The 23,514-nt window shown below is 30.0% G+C and overlaps 2 protein-coding genes across 2 annotated transcripts; one reads left to right on the top strand and one right to left on the bottom strand.

Moving 5' to 3' along the window:
- The first annotated feature begins 2,303 nt into the window (after positions 1 to 2,303).
- On the top strand, positions 2,304 to 8,465 carry LOC106689138 (zinc finger CCCH domain-containing protein 15 homolog). Its single transcript, XM_014433948.3, has 8 exons — positions 2,304 to 2,471; positions 2,555 to 2,744; positions 2,824 to 3,047; positions 3,725 to 3,844; positions 3,992 to 4,198; positions 4,274 to 4,396; positions 5,010 to 5,133; positions 7,985 to 8,465. Exons 1-8 carry the CDS (start codon positions 2,400 to 2,402, stop codon positions 8,089 to 8,091), a joined length of 1,167 nt encoding a protein of 388 aa, XP_014289434.1. The 5' UTR covers positions 2,304 to 2,399; the 3' UTR covers positions 8,092 to 8,465.
- A 12,808-nt stretch (positions 8,466 to 21,273) lies between these two features.
- Ythdc1 (YTH domain containing 1) lies at positions 21,274 to 22,981 on the bottom strand. The gene is made up of 3 exons (XM_014433950.3): positions 22,945 to 22,981; positions 22,713 to 22,791; positions 21,274 to 22,416 (listed from the first exon to the last, which is right to left on the bottom strand). Exon 3 carries the CDS (start codon positions 22,411 to 22,413, stop codon positions 21,364 to 21,366), a length of 1,050 nt encoding a protein of 349 aa, XP_014289436.1. The 5' UTR covers positions 22,414 to 22,416; positions 22,713 to 22,791; positions 22,945 to 22,981; the 3' UTR covers positions 21,274 to 21,363.
- Between the last annotated feature and the right edge of the window lie 533 nt (positions 22,982 to 23,514).

Genomic DNA, 23,514 nt, shown 5'->3' with positions numbered 1-23,514 from the left:
AAATTAGGAAAATATATTCTACTATTAAGGTAGGCATTGCACATTTTAGAAAAATACATCCTCCAATGGTAGACAAATGAATAAATAATATACAGTACTACTACAACCCATGAAGAGTCTTGGGTTCAGTACTTTGTAAGGAAGTATTGTTTCTTGACCGATGATATTGCAAGGAGGTATTTTGGTTTGAAATTATGCTCAACTACCTGAAAGGGGACCTACCTTTTAGAGGATGTTTCGCCAAGGAATGTCCACCAACCCTGAGGTCAGTTAATGGCTGAAATAACAGAATAAATAATAATCTGCCACAGCCCAACTTGAACTCAGGACTAGAGATTGGAGCACAGTGCCTTACTCACCAAAAAATATATATAAATCATAACCAAAAAAAACAATAACCATTAAAGTTATGTTAAAATGAAATTGATACCAATATATGTCATTTATGCCCACTGACAACTTGTTGAGTTGGTTGGACAAAATTGTGAAATAACGCACAACAAAGCTTTTTAGCTTTCCAATAAAGTTCAGTGCCTTCGGTTGAAAAAGTAAGGGTCTCATAATAGTTCTACCTAAAGATAATAATTAATAGGAAATTATAACTTTGAAGGTATATTTTTCAAAACAGTTACAATCTTGTTGAATCAAGATATGTTTGGGTTAACTGATATATTCTCTCAAAAAAGAGAAGAACCAGTACACTGTACAGAAAAAAGTTATGACCATGGAGAGAAACACCTTTGTGATCAAGACAGGTGGAACCAGTCCTCAGAAATTGTGGGAGTATGGATAGGATGGTGGAAGGATGTTGAAGTACTGGATGGAGGAATATTATATTACAGTAACATTGAGGTGAATAGGTATTCTAATAATAAATTTATTTCAGCTTGTCCAGGAGGTCTCAGTGAATTAGTTTTATTGATAATATACACAATTATTCAACATGTACAGAGTTAATCAATTGCATATAAGTTTTCAAAGGGTAATAATTAATTACCTGATCTTGGTCGAAATTTTATGGCTTGGTGAGCTTTCCACATCAACCAGGAATCACTAGCACTTTGATACCTGCTAGCTGTTACTGTTACACTCTCAGTCTCTCCGGACTATACTCCCTAAATCTGCAAGTGTAGTGATGATTTTGAGTTGTGAGGTAGTGGCATAGGTTGTTTTAACTGCTGCATGTGCCATTTGTGTTTGTTTGACTTTAGCTGAACCGTTTGCCCTTGTTACACTGTCAGGCTTGCTGCACCTTCATGTTTGCTGCCCTTGAGACATTTTTCAGATTAAAATTCATTTCCAGAAATTTTCATAACTAGCAGATGTTGTCTGGCCATGGTAATTCTGTTGTACTCTTTTCATTGTAGGAATGCGAATATGCCTGTATCAAAGGTAGTAAATATGTTCTCTCAGGAGGCCTGTTCGTTTATATTCTCAGTGTTTCTATTATTAGAACTTCGGTAGAAAGGAGAAATAGGCTGGGATAGACGGGGTAACCTAAAGAGCACCGGTATTTCCACTTGCCTCAACGTTGGAGGGAACCAGTCCCAGAAGAAAGAGGGAACTTGTCCTGGCAACTTGTGGGTGTAATGAAAGGAAGGTGGTAGGAATTTAAAAAACACTACTTGTCCAAGCAAAAACATCCTGATTGAACCACGAAGGGACTCAAAGGGAACCTATAAACTACGTCTCCACAAGTTCTAAAGTACATCTCATAGAAAAAATTGGCACAGAAATACGATATGATGATGAATTTATTTGGGCTCATTGATGATATGATATCTCTGCTGTCAATATTATTCTTAAATTCTTAAGAATTCTTTAATTCTATTAAGCACAATATTTATTTTTTTATCGGGTTAGTCGTTGGGGAAGTAACGGAATGCCTATATCCATGATCTAAAGTTCCAAGAATCACATTAAACTTGTTTTTTTAGGATATTTCAAATGGATATTAATTTGAGACTTTTTATTATAATGGCTCATTAACTAATAACTCTTTGTATTGATGATGCTCCAGTCTCCTCTGTACAAATTAAGTAACTTTCCAGGATGAATAAAAACCTATTTTTTTTTTACATCTGACGTAATATTTTTTACCTTTTTCTTTTTAAAGATTTTCACTAATGTGTTTTTTTAATTTCGTTTAGCGTAAATATGGAATGTAGGAAGATGAATAAGATCGGTCAAATTGTCAGATAGGAAATATTAGGAGCTCGCCTTCAACATGATGGTGTATTATCTCAAAAATTACCTCCTTGCAAACCCAACGATCGCGAACATCGATACCGAAACTTCCAGGTTATTAAATCAAAAGGTGTACTTTCCATCATGGAAGTAAGGTTATGATTACTGTTTATGAAAATATATAAATTAATTGATATTTACACACATTAAAAATGCCACCTAAAGCGAAAGCCGCGGCTCCCAGCAAAAAGACTGAACAGAAAAAAAAGGAGAAAGTCATAGAGGTAATTTAGATAAATCGTTACTAATACATTGGTTGACCATACATTTGCTACCATAATGATAGTTGTTTTTTTTTCTTATGTAGGATAAAACTTTCGGGCTTAAAAACAAAAAAGGAGCTAAGCAACAAAAATTTATTCAACAAGTAGAAAAACAAATAAAAAGTGGAGGAGTGCCAGCTAGAAAACTAGAGGACCCTAAAAAGAAAGATGACAAAACTAAAGATCAGAAAGAAATGGCAATGCTATTTAGGCCTGTGCAGAAAGTTGAGAAAGGTTTAATAAATACATTTATTCTTCCTATAACTATGTTAAAATTAAATTTTTTAATTAACGGGTTTCTGTTTTGTCATAGGTGCCGATCCTAAATCTGTAGTATGTGCATTTTTCAAACTTGGCCAATGTACAAAAGGTGCTAAATGTAAATTTTCTCATGACCTTTCGGTGGAAAGGAAAGGTGAGAAGAGAAGTATTTATGTAGATATGAGAGATGATGATGAAGAAAACGCCCTTGAAAATGGTGGAAAAGAGATCATTGAAAAGGCTGAAGGGGATAAGAACAGACCCACAACTGATATTGTAAGTAACCTTGGACTGTTTATTATTATGCTTATTATTATTTGTTTCTTCGGTTTATAAATAAGTGCTGTAACTGTTTACGAAAGGAGGTTTCTTGACTTTACTTTAGTAAGCAAAGTAGTCATCACTATGCTTAAACAGCTTGGTTTATCACTTACCTAGTTATAGTGGACACATTAGAGTTTAGTATAAGTTGGAAATATATGTCAAACTATGACTTCTCTTAGTTTAATTTTTGATAAAGAGAAAACATTGCCTGGGTTCAAATTATATGACACTTTTAACATCTACTGATTATCCTAGTTTTATTTTAGCAACTAATAGAAATTTACTAGATATTTTGTTATCTTCCCTTATTAGGTATCCCTTTTAAGTAGTTTTGATGTTAAGTAAATGATAGTACATGAGCATGTTTACTTGTAGTCATTTACAAATCAAATTCTTATACATATATTATATATAAAAATTATTCCAGTTGTCCTGGAAGTGACCATGGGTTCTTTTCTTGGCCATATGGAAATCACTGTAGTTGAAACTATGTGTACCGTAAACTATAACTGAACTAAAATATTGTTTTTAAACAAGCATTTAAATCAAGTATTTGTATAATACTACTTTGAAAATTAATTTTAATGTTAGTTTTTAAATCTTATTTTTTAATTATATTTTTTTTCCAGGTTTGTAAATATTTCTTAGATGCTGTTGAGCATAATAAGTATGGTTGGTTCTGGAATTGTCCGAATGGTGAAAATTGTATCTACAGGCATGCTTTGCCAAAAGGATATGTTCTTAAAAAGGTTAGAAACAATTTAACTTAATTTTACTTACATTATTTGTTATTGCTAGTTGAAAACATATTATGTAAATATTAAAACATGAAATATGAGTTCTCCTATAAATGATCATTCAATCTATATTCTATATTTTCCCCTTTTGATCTCTAGGACAGAAAGAAAGATAAGAAAGAGGAAATTTCTCTTGAGGATTTAATTGAAAAAGAAAGGGCAGCACTTGCTTCAGTGAAATTTACTAAAATTACTTTAGAATCATTTCTGGATTGGAAAAAAAGGAAAATTAGGGAGAAGGCAGAATCTGCTAAGAAAGATGAAGAAAAGAAAAGGCAGGATTATAAAGCAGGAAGAGCAGCTGGTGTTAGTATTCTTTGAAATATATTTATATTGATTCTTTAAATTTCAATTTTAATAACACATCCATTGGTTTTACAGCTCTCAGGTAGAGAAATGTTCTCATTTAATCCAGAGTTGGCTTCTGGAGACATGATGGAAGAGGGAGATGAAGCATTCAATTCTTATCAGATGAATGAGGATGAAGAAGCAGGCAATCTTCAAGTAAGTAATCATACATATATATATTAATTTATTATTTTACTGTTTAAATTAATATATACATATATATTTATTATTTTACTGTTTTTAAGAAACTGAGCAAATTATAAATTTGTTTTATTTTCTCGTTAGATTCCCCTTATAATTTCAAGCTATTATTTCACTATATAACTTAACCATTTTCAAAAAAGATAATTACTTTATTTTGACCCTTTTTCTCAAGTTAGTTTTCTTTTAGTGATTTGTCCTTTAGTTTTTCCTCATACATTTTGGTTGTTAACAAGATTTCCCAATATATTCATCATTTATCAATATTCATAACTGTTCAAGTTCATAACTGGTTTATATAATTCAAATTTAACATGGGGTAAAACAGTGATATACGAGTCATTTATAGTTTATGTTATAAATAGTTAAGTTGTAAGTGGAACTATTTATTATGAAATTAATAAAAATATTTGGCTAAGATACAACATTATACCATCAATAATGTTTTCTTAAAAAATCTAATGTGCAAATAAAAGAAACATTGATTCATGTAAAATTATTTTTACTTTTTATGATTTTTTATTGTTATATTTCGATTATAATCTTCCTTTATTTGAAATTATTTCAGTACCGAGAAATAGAATTGGATAGGTTGGGTTTTGAAGCTACAGAAGTAGAAGAAGGAACTATAACTGAAGCTCCAGTCGACCGCCTTGCCCACCATGTTGAGAATCTTATTCATAAAGCACAAGGTAAGGGAACATTATTTTCTTATAAAACTCAATCTTTCATTAATTTAATATTAGTAAGTATTGTTGAGATGTAACTTTAATTTTATTTTTATTTCCGAAGCAATATAAAACTATAAAAAATCTGTTACATTGCGCACATTATGCAACTTTCACTTACCATTCTGTTTTTAGTGAGAGTGAATTTATAAATTAGTGAAAGTAAAAATTGATTATTGTCATAACAATCATGGAAACATGAAATCATTTATTTATATTTATCAATTATTTATTTTATTACTCTGTTTGACCTTCTACAACTTGTTAGATATTAATGTTTCTAAAATCTTTGGTTTTCCAACTGTACTGTGTTTTACTATAAAAATTAAGCTAGTTTTAATTATCTAAATATATTCCTCGATATTTCAATGATCTTTAGCAGATCACTATTTTTGTACAATATTGATTATGAACCAGATATTTTCAATAATATTGATCATCTTGGGCCAACTTTAGCTAAGATGAGCTAGTCGGTAAACAGAGCTTCTCAAAACATTCTTGAGTTTCATAATTGTTGAAACATGAATTACCTAATAAACTAGATAGGTGAATAATTTAATGTTCAATTAAATGCTTGTTCATGTAGCTATTTATAACAGTTTTGTACTCTAATTTATACTATATTTATTATTTCACTGTTTTTAAGGAACTGAGCCAACTATAGATTTGTTTTATTTTCTGATTAGATTCCCCTTACAATTTCAAGCTATTATTTCACCATATAACTTAACCCTTTTCAAAAAGGATAATTACTTGTGTACAGTGTAATTATGTGAACAGTTTAGCCCAAAAACGAAAGTATATGGAAAGTACGTTTTAAAAATAGGTAATACTACTGACCTTAATATTCCAGAGATGTTACAACTTTTTCATCAAAATCTACTTAACAGTATATAAGTAAATGGAAAGTATGCTTTTAAGGTAGGTAATACTATTGACCCTAATATTCCAGAGATGTTACAACTTTTTCATTAAAATCGACTTAACAGGAAGTGTCACTTAATATAATTGATTTAACTTTTTTTATTTATTTTTTAAAATTATTTTCTCAAAAATGGCTCTAATATTTAAACTCGTGATAAGAATATACTATCAAATGGTGTTTAATAGAAGTAAGTGATCTTATGCTGATTGAAATTGTGTAAGAGGACTTGTTAATTTGCCACCTCAAATCGACATAGTTTTTTTTTTTTTTTTTTTTTTAAGGAAAGCTTAAAAGAACATAAAAAAACAAACTGGCTCAGATATAAACATTTATTTAGACAAAGATAACAATAGAAAACATAAAAGTAAAATCAAAATAAAACATTTAGAAATGAAATAAAGAATAAAAGTGGTAAGATAAAACAAAATACTGCCTGCTACTCCGATAGGTCAGAAGATTTATTTCTTGATACCAGCAGGACTATTGTTGCAAAGTTGTAGACACCTATGGGCAAATTTCAAAAGTGGGCCTTCAAAACTCCATCCTTAATTAAATTAAATGCTATAACACACATCGGACACAGTGGCTGATTACCATTAGTCACAATCAAAATGAAATTAGGCACCACATTATTCATGCAGACAGAGTGTGGTAACAAACTCAGACAAACTATTCTTATGGCAACTAGACAGCTGATTTAAAAGCTATAGATTGTTTTTCCAATGCAAGATGATGCCAACCATATAATCCCTTTTGACTTTTATTCCTACATTTATATATTATGATACTAAACACAAATACATTTGTTTCTTCTAAAATTTATATTCACTTATAAATAAAATAAATGTAACTTAATTAAAAACTAAGACTATTTATTAATTAATTGTTGAATTTGGCATAAACATGGTTTGAATGTAGAATATCCAAAACATTCCTTTAATTTTGTTTGAAAGGAATATGGTCCGGGTGCGGTCAAGAAAAACTCAAATAGTAGAAATATACTAATTTAATGAGCCAGATTGGCTCATTAAATTAGTATATTTCTACTATTTGAGTTTTTCTTGACCGCACCCGGACCATATTCCTTTCATCTTTACACACGGTCAATCAACAATCTTCCATTAATTTTGTTTATTTGAAGTATTTAACCATCTCCTATTGTTAGGAGGAGGAACTCGAAAAAAAAAAAAAAAAATTGTGAGCGGGCACTTAACTGTGTTGAGCTAATACACAGCATACTGAGCAGTTCAATAGACAATATTAATAGGGTTGAAATACAATTATTTGAGAACAGTCGGATACATTTTTTGTATTTGTTTTTTCCATTTTTAAAAATAAAATATGAAAGAATTTGGCAATTAACAAAAGGAGAAAATAAATATAAAAAGGTGGTCATGGCTGTGGTCAAAAAAGAACAAATAATTTATAACTATTTAATGTCCGATGTTTCGCCCCACCTTACTTTACCAAACAGAACGATTGGTCTGGTTAACCTATCGCTTTGAACAGCCCTGCAAAGAGGGGCGAAACGTCGGTTTAAATAGTTATAAACCATTTGTTCTTTTTTGACCGGAACCCTGACCATCTTCTTATATTTAAGTTTTACGGTCAAATATATATATATATATATATATATAATAAATATTTTTGTGTTTCTATGGTTATAATGACAGTAGTCAGATTTTACTTTTATTTACCCATATCTGAAATATATAGTCAGGAAGAGTATAGCTATCTTTAATAATAAAGAAATTGCTCTTTTGAAAGGTATAAGAATTAATTTAATGTGATCAAAGTAGGATGGCAAGTGAAAGCAGTGTGATGCATGTGCCAGATTTTTATTTGCTAGTTCATTCAAATGCAGTATAATTCATTATTTTTTTTTTCTAGACAATGAAGGAGCTGGGGTTGTCTTTAACGAAAATTTGTTTGTGGAAGATGATCTAGAGGAAATAGAGCAAGAATTAGATGATTTAGACCTAGAAGATGGTTCCTAACATGAAAAGAAAAATAACCTTGTTACATTTTAGAGGAAATTTATTTTGGTTGAAAATTGTTTATTATTACCGTTAATCTGTAGGGAAAGCAATACTCATTATTTATTAAAAATGCCCAATACTTATCACAATTCTAAGTTCCTTGTTTTAATTTTAAAGTAAATTTTGAAATAACTACCTACAGTACTTTGTCCTAACTTTTTAATAATTTTTGTGTAACTGTTATATGCATACTTTTTTTTTTTTTTCATTTAAGTTTTTATAAATTTCTTTTAAAATAAACTTGTCTTTATACTTGACTTTTCTTTTAAGTTGCAAAATATGTTCTTATAAAAACAAATGTAACTACTATCTAATTAAATATTTTTTTTTTATTTAAAGATATAAAATTTTATTCCATTCTATATTCTTTTAAAATTGTTGGCAGTTTAAGGAGAAATGAGATTTCCCATTGAATTTAAGAATCATGAAATACATTTTTGTTATTGTAATGTTAAGATTTATAAAACAAATCTTTATAATAGAAAGTTATTTTTATATTTTGATTAAAAAGTAACCAATAATTGATTCTCTAATCAATCACAAATTGATATTGTACATCAAATACAGCTTTAACCACCAATATGTTAGTACCAATTAACTTTCACTCTTTTAGTGTGGTATGATACTGTTCATTGGATTTGTCAAAAGTGCCAACATATGTCGTGTAGAGATGGTGTATCATTATTTGAATTGCAAAATAACACTATCTCAAAATAAATTAAATAATCTAATTTCATTATAGAACAACTGAAAAACAGTTTGAATCATTAAATAAGAGTTTATCGTATTTTGTAGACAGCCACCCGTCAATAAAGGTATCAAAATAGTAGAAGAAAACTATTGTTAACCAACGTTTCTCCCCCACTTTGCAGGACTTTGTCAGGGCTGTAAGATTGAAACAAAGATGACAACTCACAGTTCAATAGTTATCTTTGTTTCAATGTTAAAGCCCTGACAAAGTCCAAAGTGGGGGGGGGGGAACGTTGGTTAACAATAAATAGTTTTCTTCTACTATTTTGATACCTTTATTGACTGCCACGTGGACTATCTTCTTCCAATAAGAATTAATCATTTAAATGTTAAGGAATTTTTATCAATCAACACTAAGCAGTAATTTTTCCTAAGCCTTCTTACTTTCTTAATGAATTTTTTTGCATAAAAAACTATTCAAAAAAATTTAATTTGGGTATTGAAAATTTTTTTTCATCAATGCCTGCATATGAGATATATATAACTGGGCACAAATTATGAAGATATTTAGCTCCCTGATAATACTTTAAACCGAGTTAACCCAGTCTGACAGTACTCAAAACCATGGTTGAGTGAAGTGATTCTTAACCCATAGAAGTATACAGATTCCTATGCCGAAAAATTGAGTTATGTGGGGTCCACCCCTCCCGATTCGGACAAAAGAAGGCTCTCTTGAATATGACAATTATGTTAGCTTAAAAATGAATTTTAAGTCACAACCTTTCAACTAACAACCCAAATACGAGGAAGATAATTAATAAAATAATTCTATCATTAAATCCTCAAAAAATATGTGGTACTAGAACCTCTCTTGACCCAGTCTTCAGACGCATCTACCTATAATTAATCCTTATGGGGCCTATTCAACCATGTGTTTTTTCATGTGCTATATTTCCAACATTTTTTGTGATAATTGACTGTATTTAATGACATGGGTAATAAATAGGAAATTAGTCTAATATTTAGGTTTAATGAAAGTTAAATGTTAGTCAAGATATACAAATTATGATAAAACAGTAGGCAAAATACGACCTATATGTCACTCTCACAGCAGAGCCCATCTATCTAACTTCTAGGTGATTATTTTTAATATCCTGGGAAACCGGGTACATTCATGAACCTCTCTTGACCGCTACCCGTTTTATCTTCCTACTATCAATTCCATAAGGTCAACCAAGTCTTTCTATACGATTACCAATTAAGATACATAAACTAGAGTCTTTACAACTATTCCCAGTTTATGAGATTTGGAGGATAAATGGTCAGTTTCAGAAAGTATGACCTATTTTAAGAAATAATTACCCATTCATGCATCTTATACTTAACTAGTAAATTCATTAACACATTGTCCTCAGTCACCACATTTCATTACATGTCTAATTAAAAATTTAAATCTACCACTACAACCTGTTAAAGAAGTACTGTTACTATACCAACGGTTGTGCAAGGAGGTGATTAGGTCAGAATCACGCTTGACCGCCAGATTTTTACCCAATGTAAGAGGCTGGGTGGACCTCAGGAGGGCTCCAGAACCCACAGGAGTTGACTCACGGCTACAGTGTAACAAAACAATTTTCTGCCCAGCCAGATTCGAACTAGGTTTCTGAGAGTTAGTAGCCACATAGGTTACCCCATGGCTACCACACTCCCATTGCATGTCTAATACTAAACCAAAAATTTAATCAAAAACAAGAAATTTTCTTTGTGGAAGTAGTAATTCATTCAGATAAAACCATTGCATTATATGATGCTCTAATTTCTATATTTGTCCTCTGTTACAATTTTTTTGATCCCTCTGAATATGCTTTGTAAAATCTAGAGCTTTGGTTAGGTCCAAAACTAACCTTTTTTTTTATTAGGTAATACATAATTTCTTTTTAAGTGTTTTATTTCTACAACCAAGCACTTTTTGGACAGAAAAATATGTACAAATCTAATGCATAAAAGATATAAATTGAGTACATTAATTTTGAACATAAATGCATACACTATTATTTTAAGTCATGAGATCAGTGAGTTAAAAAGTTCTAATAAGGAATGCAAAATAAAATGGAAAAAATGATAAATCAAACATAAATTTGGTAAGGGTTGTGGTCAAAAGAGAAACAAAAATAGTTTACAACTATTTATTTTCAGACGTTTCGCCCCACTTTGCTAAAAAGATAAAGAAAAAAACTGAGAATATTACAACAATAAGGCAATTCAAGCTAGGATAAATTTTATATTAAAAATTGTATCTTATCATAATATTCTCAGTTTTATTTTTGTATCTTTTTAGCCCTGATGAAGCCCTGCAAAGTGGGATGAAACATTGGAAAATAAATAGTTGTAAACTATTTTTATTTCTCTTTTGACCGCAACCCTGACCCTCTTCTTATACATAAATTTTTATGGTCAACTATATATAAATTTGGTAATTTTTCCTAGAATTTTAAGTAAATAATTAATGGTAGAAATAAATATATATATATATAACTTCTTCCAAAATGTATTCAAATAACTGGTTTGATAAAATAAGCTGGAATTTATGCAGATATTATAAATAAGTAATTGACCGTAAAATTTCAAATAATGAAGATGGTCAGGGTTGCGGTCAAAAGTGAAATATAAATAGTTAACACCTATTTATTTTCCGTTTATCCCCACTTTGTAGAGTTTCATCAGGGCTGTTCAAGTTGAAAGCTTTGGCGAATTTAGATATTAAAATACTTTATAGTTGAGAGAAGAACTCACTTTGAAAGTATTCGGGCATAGAATTAATGCTCAGAATACATACATAGTACTAAGTACACAAGGCACAAAAAAAGCGTAAGATTTTAAACTAAAAAATTTATTAACTCAACTGTTAGTTCAGAATTGGTTTACAACAGGCATCAAGTGAAGTGTATTAAAGCATAGTTTAGCTGAGTTGCTTTAAAGAATTGTTCAATTTAAAAATATATAGATTTTTTGGCCTTTATAAACAACAATTTAGAATTACTGCTGTTTTGAAATGTAAAAAAAAAAGTTCCCACAGGATTAACTTTAAAGATACAAGATGCATTTTTTAATTTTATCTCTTGAGCTTTTGAAAAAAATGTTGCTACTCCTTCAGAAATGTTGATACTCCTCCAAATCTTGATTGATATTTATAACAAAAAAATGTTTATGATTGAGAAATTAATAATAAAAATCAAATTCCATCATGTGTGTGTATGAATGAAACAAGTTGTAAACTAACATTAAACCAGCCTTTTTATAATGTTTGAAAGAATTCATGATAGTACATTGGCGTTTCTTGTGATTTTGTAATAGATTTAAGCTTGTGATTTTTTGAAGAGCACTAACACTACCATAATTCAATTTTTTTTTCCAAACTTATGTTTATATAACTTTAAGCATAGTGTAACTAATTTAATACTTTGCTATGAGGAAGAGATTAAATATGATAGCCAGAAGAAAAAATTTATCATAGGACTTAATTTTGGAAAGAAATTTAATATGGCAACTTTTTAAAAGAACTTATATTTTATCAAGCCTTCAATGTTTGCAATGATCAATATGAACATTAATTATACAGAATTGCCCAGTATAAGTTGTTATAAATCTTTTTTCAATAAATTTAATGTTTAATTGTTTATTTTAAAATTAAGGGATAAGTACTACGAACGAATTTTCATGATTCAAACTAAGGGACAACTACTAGGAAATAATATTTATTTAGAAAGATTACTCGATAAAATTATTGAACGCTGTTGAATAAATTTTTAGTTTAATTTATATTTTTTAAAAGTAATCATAAAAAGGTTTTGATATATGAAGATGGTTGGGGGTGCTGTGAGATAAAAAAAAAAAAAAAAAAAAAAAGACTTACTTGAGGCGTAGATTAATAAGTAGAGAAGATAGTTGGGAATGGAGGTTGCGGTCAGCAAAAAAACACGAATACTTAACTTTTACTATAACTTAACTTTTTATTATAACTTTTCAACCTGAATTTCAAGTCTTCATCAAGGCCAGAATCTCTATCGAAGCTCCCTCATGAAAACCTCAAAATCAGGTCGAAACGACAGCACGAATAAATCATTTTTACTTTGTGTTTTTTGATCTTATGCTCTTATAGTTTTTTATTTCACACTAGGTATTATGTAATTTTACTGTTGCACTGGAGTATGTAAGTCTTCCTCTCGATTCTAATATTTCTTCTTTTCTTGGTTTTTCATTCTCCATATTTATTCTCCCTGGTTCCTTCTTATTCATTTTATTTTTTCCTGACTTAAGTAATTTAATAAATAAATAAATTATGATGAGAAAATGGCAATGACCTGCAGAAAATGAAAAAAGGCAACATGAATGTAGAAAATGGCAGAGGGCTATGTAAGTCTCCCTCTTGTTTCTACTATTTCTTCTTATTCATTTTTTTTCCAGAAACTTTCTTGATTTATTAAGAATGTATTTTATATAATTCTAATTTCTATATTATATTTCATTGTTATTAATCAACTAATTCATTATGTATATTTTCCAATGTTTTTTTTTTTTTATTATTTTCCTTTATTTTATGTTTTTCTGAATGATCGTTGTTATCTATATTTCAGGTCAGCACAAATAAATAAGTTTTTTGTTTTGCTGACCACAACCCCGACCATCTTTTCCCCATATTAATCCATGGACAACTACTACCTCATTAAAAGGGTTTTGGGATTACTGTTTGATAGTAGCAGTCATTTCATCATTTAGTAAAACTAGGTTTAGTGTGAGAGTTTATAGTACATCTAGCAGCAGTGAGTCATGATAAAACTCAGCCTCCACTGCCATGATGCCAACTGCATGATAGAGACTGCTATAACAGCATTTACTGTCATGGTGGTAACTACTTGACCCAGCATATTTTTTTTAATTTAATGCCAGATTGTTGGGCCTTACATGGTTAATATAACAATTAGATTTATTTTAACTGATTATGAAGGAGGGAGTATAGTCTCATGAAAAAAAAACACCTTAACTATTTACAATGCTATAAATATTGAACAACAGTGAATAATAACGATGGATTATAAAAACTATATATAAAAATAATTCTTAAAAAAAAAAAAAAAAACCTAATAACAAAAACAATGACTTGTAATAAAATAAATAACTGATTTCTAATTGGAAAAAAAAATTAATTTGAGTAAAATAATAGTAACCACAATAATGATATAGATAAATATAGAATTTATAATAGGATGTTCTGCAGCAGCCTGGGCTTCAGTCTTCAGAATGAGTCTGGATTTCCCAAGTCGTAAGTCCCGGTAACTGGGAGTGGAATTTTATGATTAATTTTTTTTATTTAGTTGTCTATTGATTCTATTTGTAGTTCCCGATGCAATTGACTACTTCTTACAAACCCATCCAATGTGGTCCTTAGCAGTTTATTTTGAAATTTTTTCCTTTTAAAGGATACTGAATCCGAGACGATTATGTTTTGATTAATGAAAATGTTATACAGAAATAGAAAGTAATATTTATTTTATATCTCTAACATTGGCCTAGGCTTGCACTATAAAACTTAAGTTAAATGCCTAAAAATTATATGTATTATTAATATAATTCTAGCCATTGTAATACAGTTCTGCCAATAATTTCTCATTTTAAAATAAAAGAAGTGGTTCTTGAAAATGAAATAATCATTGGCAAGTGGCATAACCTCACCAGATCAAGAGAACTTATATTAATAATGTGATTACATGACAATTGAACATAGATTGAATTTCAAATCAAATTATACAATTACAGTAATTTTATAAATAGTATATTTATACTATTAACTCAATAAGAGATAATAGGTCCCTGATTCAAAGTGTTTTTGATTATAGACCAAGAAAGTAGGTTTTGAAATTAAGGTCAAGATATGTTATCTTTGCTAGTAGGTATAGTACCTAGTTGCTAAGAGTGGGCAATGGATATATACTTTCATAATTTTGGCTCTTGTTTAAACATTATGGCAAAATTAGAGAACAATTTTAACTCGCAACCTATTTATTTTTTTTTTTAAATTAAAAAATATATATGCTTTAACCATTAAATATTAACTTCTTTATACAATGTGACGTTTTAAATTAATAAACAAATATTTCTATCTACATGGGACAGACTTCTATTTTCTTGACGTATTAGTTATAAGTTTTTCAGATACTCATTCAATTTTTTGTCATGCATCTAATTAAAATATAAATATCGTGGAATTGTCAATCTGAGAAATCCCATCAAAACAAGGGAATGCAATTTTAATATTAATTAGTTTATAATTTATACAATATTTCGATAACAATTTTATATTGTAAACAAATGAATTTTCCTTAAATTTATCCAATGCCTACCCATTTTTAAAAAGAAATGCCTTTACTTATTACTGAATGATTAATTCTTATACCTATTATATTTCATTGAGAAATATCTAACAGACCAGTTTTATTTTTCAAACCAATAGGTGCAGCAAAAAACATCAAAATTTATAAACTTTTATTTTTAACAATTATATTTCATATTTAAAAAATGGAATAATCAATCTCCTCGTCAGATTTCTGTGGAACAGGAGATAACAACGAACTATAAATATAAAATACTACATATCTGGAGAAATGTCATTAATCTGATGAGACATTTCTATGGAGCATGCGATTGCATTTATGACTAGATGATAGTCGCACTGGGCAGTATTTCTGAAATAAAAAAGTATCTGAGCGAAAAACAACCAAAGGATACTATTGAATAAGACTAATAAGCTAGTAATGTCTACGCCATTCACTGAGAGCTCACAAAAAAAAAAAAAAAGATTCAATTGAAACCTGAGGGCAAAAGTACAATAACTTTCAAAATGGCTGATCAAACTATTTCATTTGTTTATACGTCTTAATGTTTCTTCATAAAGACAAAATTATAATATACAGAGATATTCATTTAAACATTTGCACATTCTGACTCATTTTAGAAATGAAATACATAACCAGACAATGCAGAAGATAAAATGTTCTGAGTTCTGCAGCTAGTGAAGAAATTTAAGTTTGTTCAGGAATGTGTAAGAAATAGCTGTAGTGTTTGTAATGTGACTGTAGATTGGAAAAACTGAAAGCATAAATATGACCAACATGCAAAATAAATCAAGAACTTGATTTGAGAAGACAGTCAGAGTGTGGTAAGTGAAAAAAAAGTAAATGGAAGTTATGAGAAGGTCGGGAGGCTGCAGTCAGGATTGAAGAACATTAAAAAGTGGTGCTTACTTTATTGTGACACTATTATAGCCTGAATTTCAGTTTTATGCTAGAATAAAAATAAAAACAGTATCGCAAGAAAAAAGATAACAAGCAGTGTGAAAAATACATTCAAAAAATTGAAAATAAGACTAGTAAATATATGTAAATAAAGAAAAAGTAAAGGAAAATTTTATAATGAAGAGCTTGGAAATATACACGTAATATAGCACAAAGTATAAAAATAAATAATTATAAAACTTGAAATAAAATTTCATATTTTGGTTGTATTATTTTAATTTCATATTTTCAAGGTTTTTTATCATATTTTTTTATACAGTTTTCTTTCTCACTTATTTTTAATTTTCCATTTACAAGTCTCATTTCCATATTTGTTTGCCTTCTTTTCACATTGTCATACTGTTTATTATCTTTTTCTTATTGTACTATTTTTATTTTTATCCTGACAGGGTTATTATCTTCTCCTCAAATTAATCTATGGATAACAATAAACAAATCGTAAGTGAAAGTTCTTCTCCTTCTATTAAATCTGCAGTCAACAAAAAACACATCAAGAACTTGATTTTTTAGAGATCAGTAATGCTGAATAAAACATTTCCTCCATTTTTTGTTGCTTTATTTAGTTAATTCGAGTACCGTGTTGTTTACATACAAAACTATTCCCCTCCTCCCCAGCTTTTCAGTCCTGATGTACTCCAGAGGGAAAATACAAAACAACACAATTGGAACATGCTTATTCAACAAAACCAATCGCATACAACCAGGTCCTTGATTCCAACTTAGTTGTCAAATCAATGGGAGTTAATAACCAGTCTTGCTCTACAACAAATTTAAATTTGGATGAATACAGGAAAATAATATTACAATTGCTTAATTCAATCAGATAGTCTGTTAAGTAGAATTATTGGTTCACAAATAACAAATACCTATCAAAGATAATAAAAAAATATAAGAGAAGATGGTCGGGGGGAAAGGGAGGGTGCGGTCAGCAGAAAAAACAGAAATAAACAAAAGAATTATTTATTTGTACCGACATTTCAACCAAATTTTCAGATCTTCAACAGGGAGACAACAATCATTCAGAGAAAAAAAAATTAAAAATAAATAAATAAAATTTATTTATTAATTTTCTCTCTGAATGATGGAAAAATAATAAATTTGGAGAAAAATAATAAATAAATTTTATTTATTTATTTTTCTCTCTGAATGATGGTTGTTGTCTTTTTGTTTTCATAGCCGTGAAAATTAGGTTGAAATGTCGGCACAAATAAATAATTCTTTTGGACATCCTGGAAGATATTGATTGACCGTGTGTAAAGATGAAAGGAATATGGTCCGGGTGCGGTCAAAAAAACTCAAATAGTAGAATATACTATTTTATTGAGCCAACGTTTCGCCCCACGTTGCAGGGCTTCGTCAGGGCTATTTTGACGGCAGTCAAAACAAAATGTTTTTTGTTTTGACTGCCGTAAAATAGCCCTGACGAAGCCCTGCAACATGGGGCGAAACGTTGGCTCAATAAAATAGTATATTCTACTGTTTGAGTTTTTTTGACCGCACCCGGACCATATTCCTTTCAAATAATTCTTTTATTTCAAAGAAATAGTTCTTTGTGTTTTTTCTGCTGACTGCACCTCCTGACCATCTTCTCCTCTTATATATCGACGGTCAACTATCTTCACCTCATAATAAAAAAATATGACTTGGGTAAAGTAGCTGAGTTGAGAAGAGGCTCAAATACTAAGAAAAACCTTGGACACACCTAACAAAACAAGTTCGACTTAATCATGATTTTATGCAAGTGTAGGAATAAATATTTTCCAGTTTTTTTAAAGTACTGTGTAATATTAATAATAAAACAATTAAGCTTCCTTTTAATAATTGATTCACTACAGTATTATCCCCATCTTTAAACTCATTTAAAGGAGGTATACAACCCTAGACCTGATTCGTATGCTTTTGGGAGGCACTGAGCATTTTTTTCTCATTTATTTCAAAACGTTTCAATGTCTTTTTTCTAAAAATTTGGTAGTGTCTTCAGAACAATCTCATCTATAAATTTTAACCACCAAATGAGGATCAGTGAAGAGGATCCTCTCTAAAACAACTTAAGAAGAATGGAACCCATGGTGGGTGACTACCCTAAAGGAATATTACCGTTGGTTGACACCTGGAAACCATATTGGTCTTCTCCAGACTCACAGCTCCTCTTGGAAGTTTCTGAGCTAAGTTTGGCGCATACGGTATGATATTGATCACTTATGCCGAATTAGTCAGTTTCCCAAGACCACTGAGCACGTTGTACTCACATACACTACCTATGAGGCACCAAGAGTCGAACTGTTGAGAAGGAAATGTTCACATCCTTATGGAGAGTGATCTCCCTCTGCTAAAGATCTAGGAGAACTACCCGTATTAAAAGGATCATATATTTAAATAAAACCGACACTTTTTAACTAGACTGAATAAAAACCAAACACCAATGAAAAAAAAATGGGCGAGAATTTCAAAAAATGTTTTCTTGTTTTGCAAATAAAAGTTCACAAAAACTCTAATCTGATTCTTGAAGAAAGTTATAAATGGACAGTCAAAATTTTCAGTCACTAGAGTATTGGTAGTTTTTATGAAAATCTAGTTGACCCAAAAATGCTTTATTTGAGGATATACATGGATTCAATGAACACAATCGATAGTTTGTTGTAAATTATTGTATTTAGTTAAAATTGAACATTTACGTGTTTAATGGCCTTATATATCTTTTAAAACCCCTATTTCGCCCTTATAAGGGCATTAAATCTTAATTTAGTTTGATGAAAGAGCAGACATTCATATTTTTAACAGTTATATTAACATAGGAATTGGACAAAATAAAGAAAAGTTATGAACAGTAGTCACTGGAAGGGAAAAAAAACCTCCAAATAAATCAAGTTGAAAAATTTCTAATTCTTAGTTTTTTTTTGGAAAATGGTATTTGGTAGTTTGAGACAACACTAAAAACGGATATAAAATGCTTTTATCTAAAAAAAAAAATGTATTGACCTACTTTACCCTTAGCTACATTGTTTTTATAATTTTTTGTAAATATTGCTAAATAGAATCGGTGATATTTTTTTTTATTCTTCAGTAAGAGACTATAAATGTATACTTTCTGAGCTACAAAGTAAAAATTTTCAATTTTGTTCATACATTTTTTCTACCTGAGAATTCGGGGATTTATTATCTTTAAACCTTTCCATGGTGAAAGGGGACATTTTGAGAAAACAGCACTTAAATCAGTCCAGTAATTCAAAAGTTTAGTGTGGACAAAGATTCGAATATTCTCTTTTATAAATTATAGATAAACATTTACATAAAAAAAATTTAGAATTTTTGAATATAAAATCATTAAGGTTCAATCTGTTATATTTCTTAAGGATATTTATTGAGAACTCTCTCCTTTTGTAGAATTATTTCTATAGTTGTTCTATAGGTTCTCCCAATGAATGAAAATGAGAAAAACTAAACAGTACCACCCGGAACTTAGAGTCAGCCCCACTTCCTTTAACATGTATGACAAGTGGTTTTATTTTATCATTATTTTCTATATTCTGTTAATTATTGTTGTTTATTTGTATCTTTTTAAATTCATTGTATTATTTTATGACATCTTGTAATTTCATCTTTATTTTGTAATTTACTCTAAGGCTCTAAAGCCTAATTTTGAAGCCTGTAAATTATTCTAAAGGGATCAATGCCAGAATAAATAAAAATTATTATTATTATTATATTACGTATTTAAATGATATAATGTTGGAAATAGTATGAAGTTATCTAATTCAAAAACATTTTTATTAAGGGTTATTTAATATATTATATTGTTTTGTTAATTTTATGCACAATTAATTGTTCATTTTTATTACTCCGTAGTTCAACTTTAACACTCACTAGTATATTTTTTTTTTTTTTTTTTTTTTTTTTTTGTTTTTTATTCCCAGATATACTATAGATTAGCGTTACTTTATTACAACTCAGCTAACTTTGAAACAAACTATAGAGGTCCAAATATAGAAAGTAGTTCCAGCCTAAGGTACTACCAAGGGAATACATCCTATTTAAAAATCATAATAGTCAAAACAATTTTCTTTGACATATACATATGCCACAATCAAAGAAAAGTAACAATATATCATTTAAGTAAATTTAATTTCTTGAATAGATCAGACTTGACTAACACCATTATCACTTTAACCCCCTCATATTATTATAACTACTTACAGCAAAATTAAGAAAATGGGGGCACTGCTCTGAAACATAAATATTATATAAGTAATTAACCCATATAAGAAATTAAATGGAAGCGTAGTTACTTTATTATTAATATAATTGATCAATTATTACTTAACTAGTTCCTAATGCAAACTGTAGAGAAACCTACCCTATCACTGCTGATAATGAACTCTTTTCCTGAAAGTAAATAAAAAATTAACAATAAATTTATGAACATAAAATCCAATAGCTTAATTTTACAAATAAAAAATATGAGTATTTTTCATTTGTACAATTAATTATTCAGATCAACCATTACATCACTTTTATAGCAAGAAAAAATAAATAGAAGCTATAAAATAAAATTACTTACCGAAGGTACTTACCACCTTTTGAAGGGATGTAATTACGTTACTTAAAAATTAAACAATTATTTCCTTGATAAGATTTGTAAATGTGACCTTAATAGCTAACACTGAATAAATCTTGCTTAAGTGTTCATTTGATGATTGAAAAAAATAAGTAAAAATCTAATAAAATATAGAATGAATAGAAAAGTTCTAATGGACTAAAAGTTAAAAGTCTTGGAAAATGATCACTTTACCACAAGAAAACTTCATTGGAGAAATTCAATGAGCACCATTTAGTTGGGAAAAGTCTATGAAATTGGAATGTACCACTCAATCACATCAACTTCGATAATTAGGGCAAGAAGGGATTAAGGCACAAATTCCTGGGAGGATTGTAGGAGGATACAGGTATACCTAAGTCCAACACATTTAAAGGTAAACCTAAAGGCACTTGAAAACTATATCACTACAACACAATGCATTAAAATACAAATAATCAGTCTTTTAACATTTATAAACATATAGTTCTTTAAAAAGAACAAAGGCATAGTCTTTGAAAAACAGTCTTTTGAAAATTGAATAGGAAATTTGTATATTTAAATGAGTTCATATAAAGTCTATACATATAAGATAAAACACAAATTGAACACTGACACTTATCGACGCTCTCTATATCGCCTCTCCCTGGTTCGTTCATGATCTCGTTTGTTGGTCCTCCACAGGAATTCTTCCACAGTCCTATCATAGCTCCTTTTGTCATAACCATAATCTGATATTGGCCCATCATAATATCTCGGTGGGGGATCATAAGCAAACATTGGAGGAGGAGGTGGTGCATAATGAATAGGTGGAATTAATCTCATATATGCATCAGAATACAAATCTCTTCTCCTAGCATTTCTTCGGAATCTCCGCCGATATTTTCTACTTTCTGGCCTTCTTCGAGATCTTACTTGAGGTCTCTCTTTCAGTTGTCGAGCCCGTTCCTTTGATTTTCTCAATATTGGAGTCAGATCTATATTTTCATCTTCAGGAAAGAGCCTGCACAGTTCCGCTCCAACTCTTGGTTCTATTTCTTGCCCATCTCTACCTATCTTAACAGGTTTACCTTCATTCCAAGGATTATATAAATGCATAGTAGCAGAGAATGGAAGTTCTTTTTTACAAATCCATTCTATTTTGAAAACATCCTCCAAAGCCTTTGCCGATAGACCAGCTGGCAATACCCAAGGTATAGGTGTACCACCGCGTCTGGATTCAGCAACAACTCTTGCAAAGCCAGCAAACCTTCCACTTTCTTTGACAGAAAACACAAGAATAACATTCCTTGATTCTCTTACAGCTTGGTTTAATTTAGCATCATTTTGGGGTAAAGTAGACCAGACACCTTTAGCCTTAGAGAGCGCAACATTTTCTGCGTTATTGCTCTTTATGACAAAAAACCTTGCATCACGAAATAGGTAGTTTAATTTTGTGGCAAAGTCATAGGTTTCTCTTCTGACCATAACTAAGCGATGCCTATGCCTTCCATCAGACGATCTACTACGAGATGATTTAGCTGTGCTAGCTTCACTACGAGTATCATATTCAGAAACTTCACTCCTCGTTTCATAGCTCGAACCTTGTTTCGTTTCTTCTTCATCACCTTCACCTTCTTCACCATAGTTCAGACTTTCAACTGTTTCCATGTCCTCCAAATCGTCCATGTCCTTCAAAACAAAAGAGTTAAATAAACTCATTGTATAAGTTGTTAATCACCAAAAATAAGATTTATTTCAAAACTAAAATAAAAAATTGAACAACAAACTGGAGAGCAGAATTCACTCCATTTATATAACTTGTCAAACACAGACAAGTGATAAGCAGACAGAATTAAAGTCAAATGAAGCGAATTGAACTAAAAAAGCACAACTAAACAAATGACACAGCGCAACTTATAATGTAAAGGTTAGAATAAATAAGTTCAAAATCCATATCAATTTCACAAATGAAAACTAAGTCTTACCACTGAAATAAAAACAATCCAGACAACGCTACACCTATCAACAATAATGGCTGCCTCAAAGTTCCAAACAGTGTACCCACTAATGATAAGAATAATAAAACCATTAGTTCAAATTTAGCTATTTAAAGAGCTTTTACTAGTAAAAATTTATTAATAAAATAAAATAAAATATAAGAAATGCATGAATAACAAACATTTTACAATTTGGAAATATACATTTAGTCCCCCTTACATGGTAAGTCGGAATGACAGTATTAACAAAGATGGACGTTCACATTGATAATGTAGCGGCAATACTGATGCATTATCGAGAAAATTTCTAAATCTGATCATTCAGAATTTTAAGTGGAGGGGGTACTGAGAAAGCATAGAGAACGCTGCGTGAGTTTCGTCCATATCGTGCGTTCCATTTTATTCTTGAACACAAATATCTAGAGACATTGCTCAAGATTCTTTTAAGGTGGATATACATGTTTGCCGGTTGCCGTAAGTCGGAGAGTTGTACAAATGATCGATAAACAAAGGAACCATCTAAGCGCCATATCCACATGTTAGTGTTTTTCAGAGAGGCAAAGATGGAGGACGAACACCATAACAGGCAAACATGTTAACCATTTTTATGAAAGGAATATGGTCCGGGTGCGGTCAAAAAAACTCAAATAGTAGAATATACTATTTTATTGAGCCAACGTTTCGCCCCACGTTGCAGGGCTTCGTCAGGACTAGTTACAAAAGGAAAACAAAAACATAAGTGTAAACTAACAGGGGTATAAAATGTAAAAAAGTAAGATATAATAAGAAT

The sequence above is a fragment of the Halyomorpha halys genome, unplaced genomic scaffold (genome assembly GCF_000696795.3).
Source record: "Halyomorpha halys isolate HHAL.00 unplaced genomic scaffold, Hhal_1.1 Scaffold1283.1, whole genome shotgun sequence".
Classification (NCBI taxonomy): Eukaryota; Metazoa; Arthropoda; class Insecta; order Hemiptera; family Pentatomidae; genus Halyomorpha; species Halyomorpha halys.
Note: the sequence above shows the minus strand (reverse complement) of the source record. Positions and strands in the feature narration are given on the sequence as shown.

What these genes read in the sequence shown, in the direction of transcription:
- LOC106689138 (XM_014433948.3), top strand. Translation starts at nt 2,400, where the DNA reads ATGCCACCTAAAGCGAAAGCCGCGGCTCCCAGCAAAAAGACTGAACAG. An exon ending in TGTGCAGAAAGTTGAGAAAG is followed by an intron (nt 2,745 to 2,823) that starts GTTTAATAAATA and finishes GTTTTGTCATAG; the next exon opens with GTGCCGATCCTAAATCTGTA. An exon ending in ACAGACCCACAACTGATATT is followed by an intron (nt 3,048 to 3,724) that starts GTAAGTAACCTT and finishes TTTTTTTTCCAG; the next exon opens with GTTTGTAAATATTTCTTAGA.
- Ythdc1 (XM_014433950.3), bottom strand. Translation starts at nt 22,413, where the DNA reads ATGGACGATTTGGAGGACATGGAAACAGTTGAAAGTCTGAACTATGGT.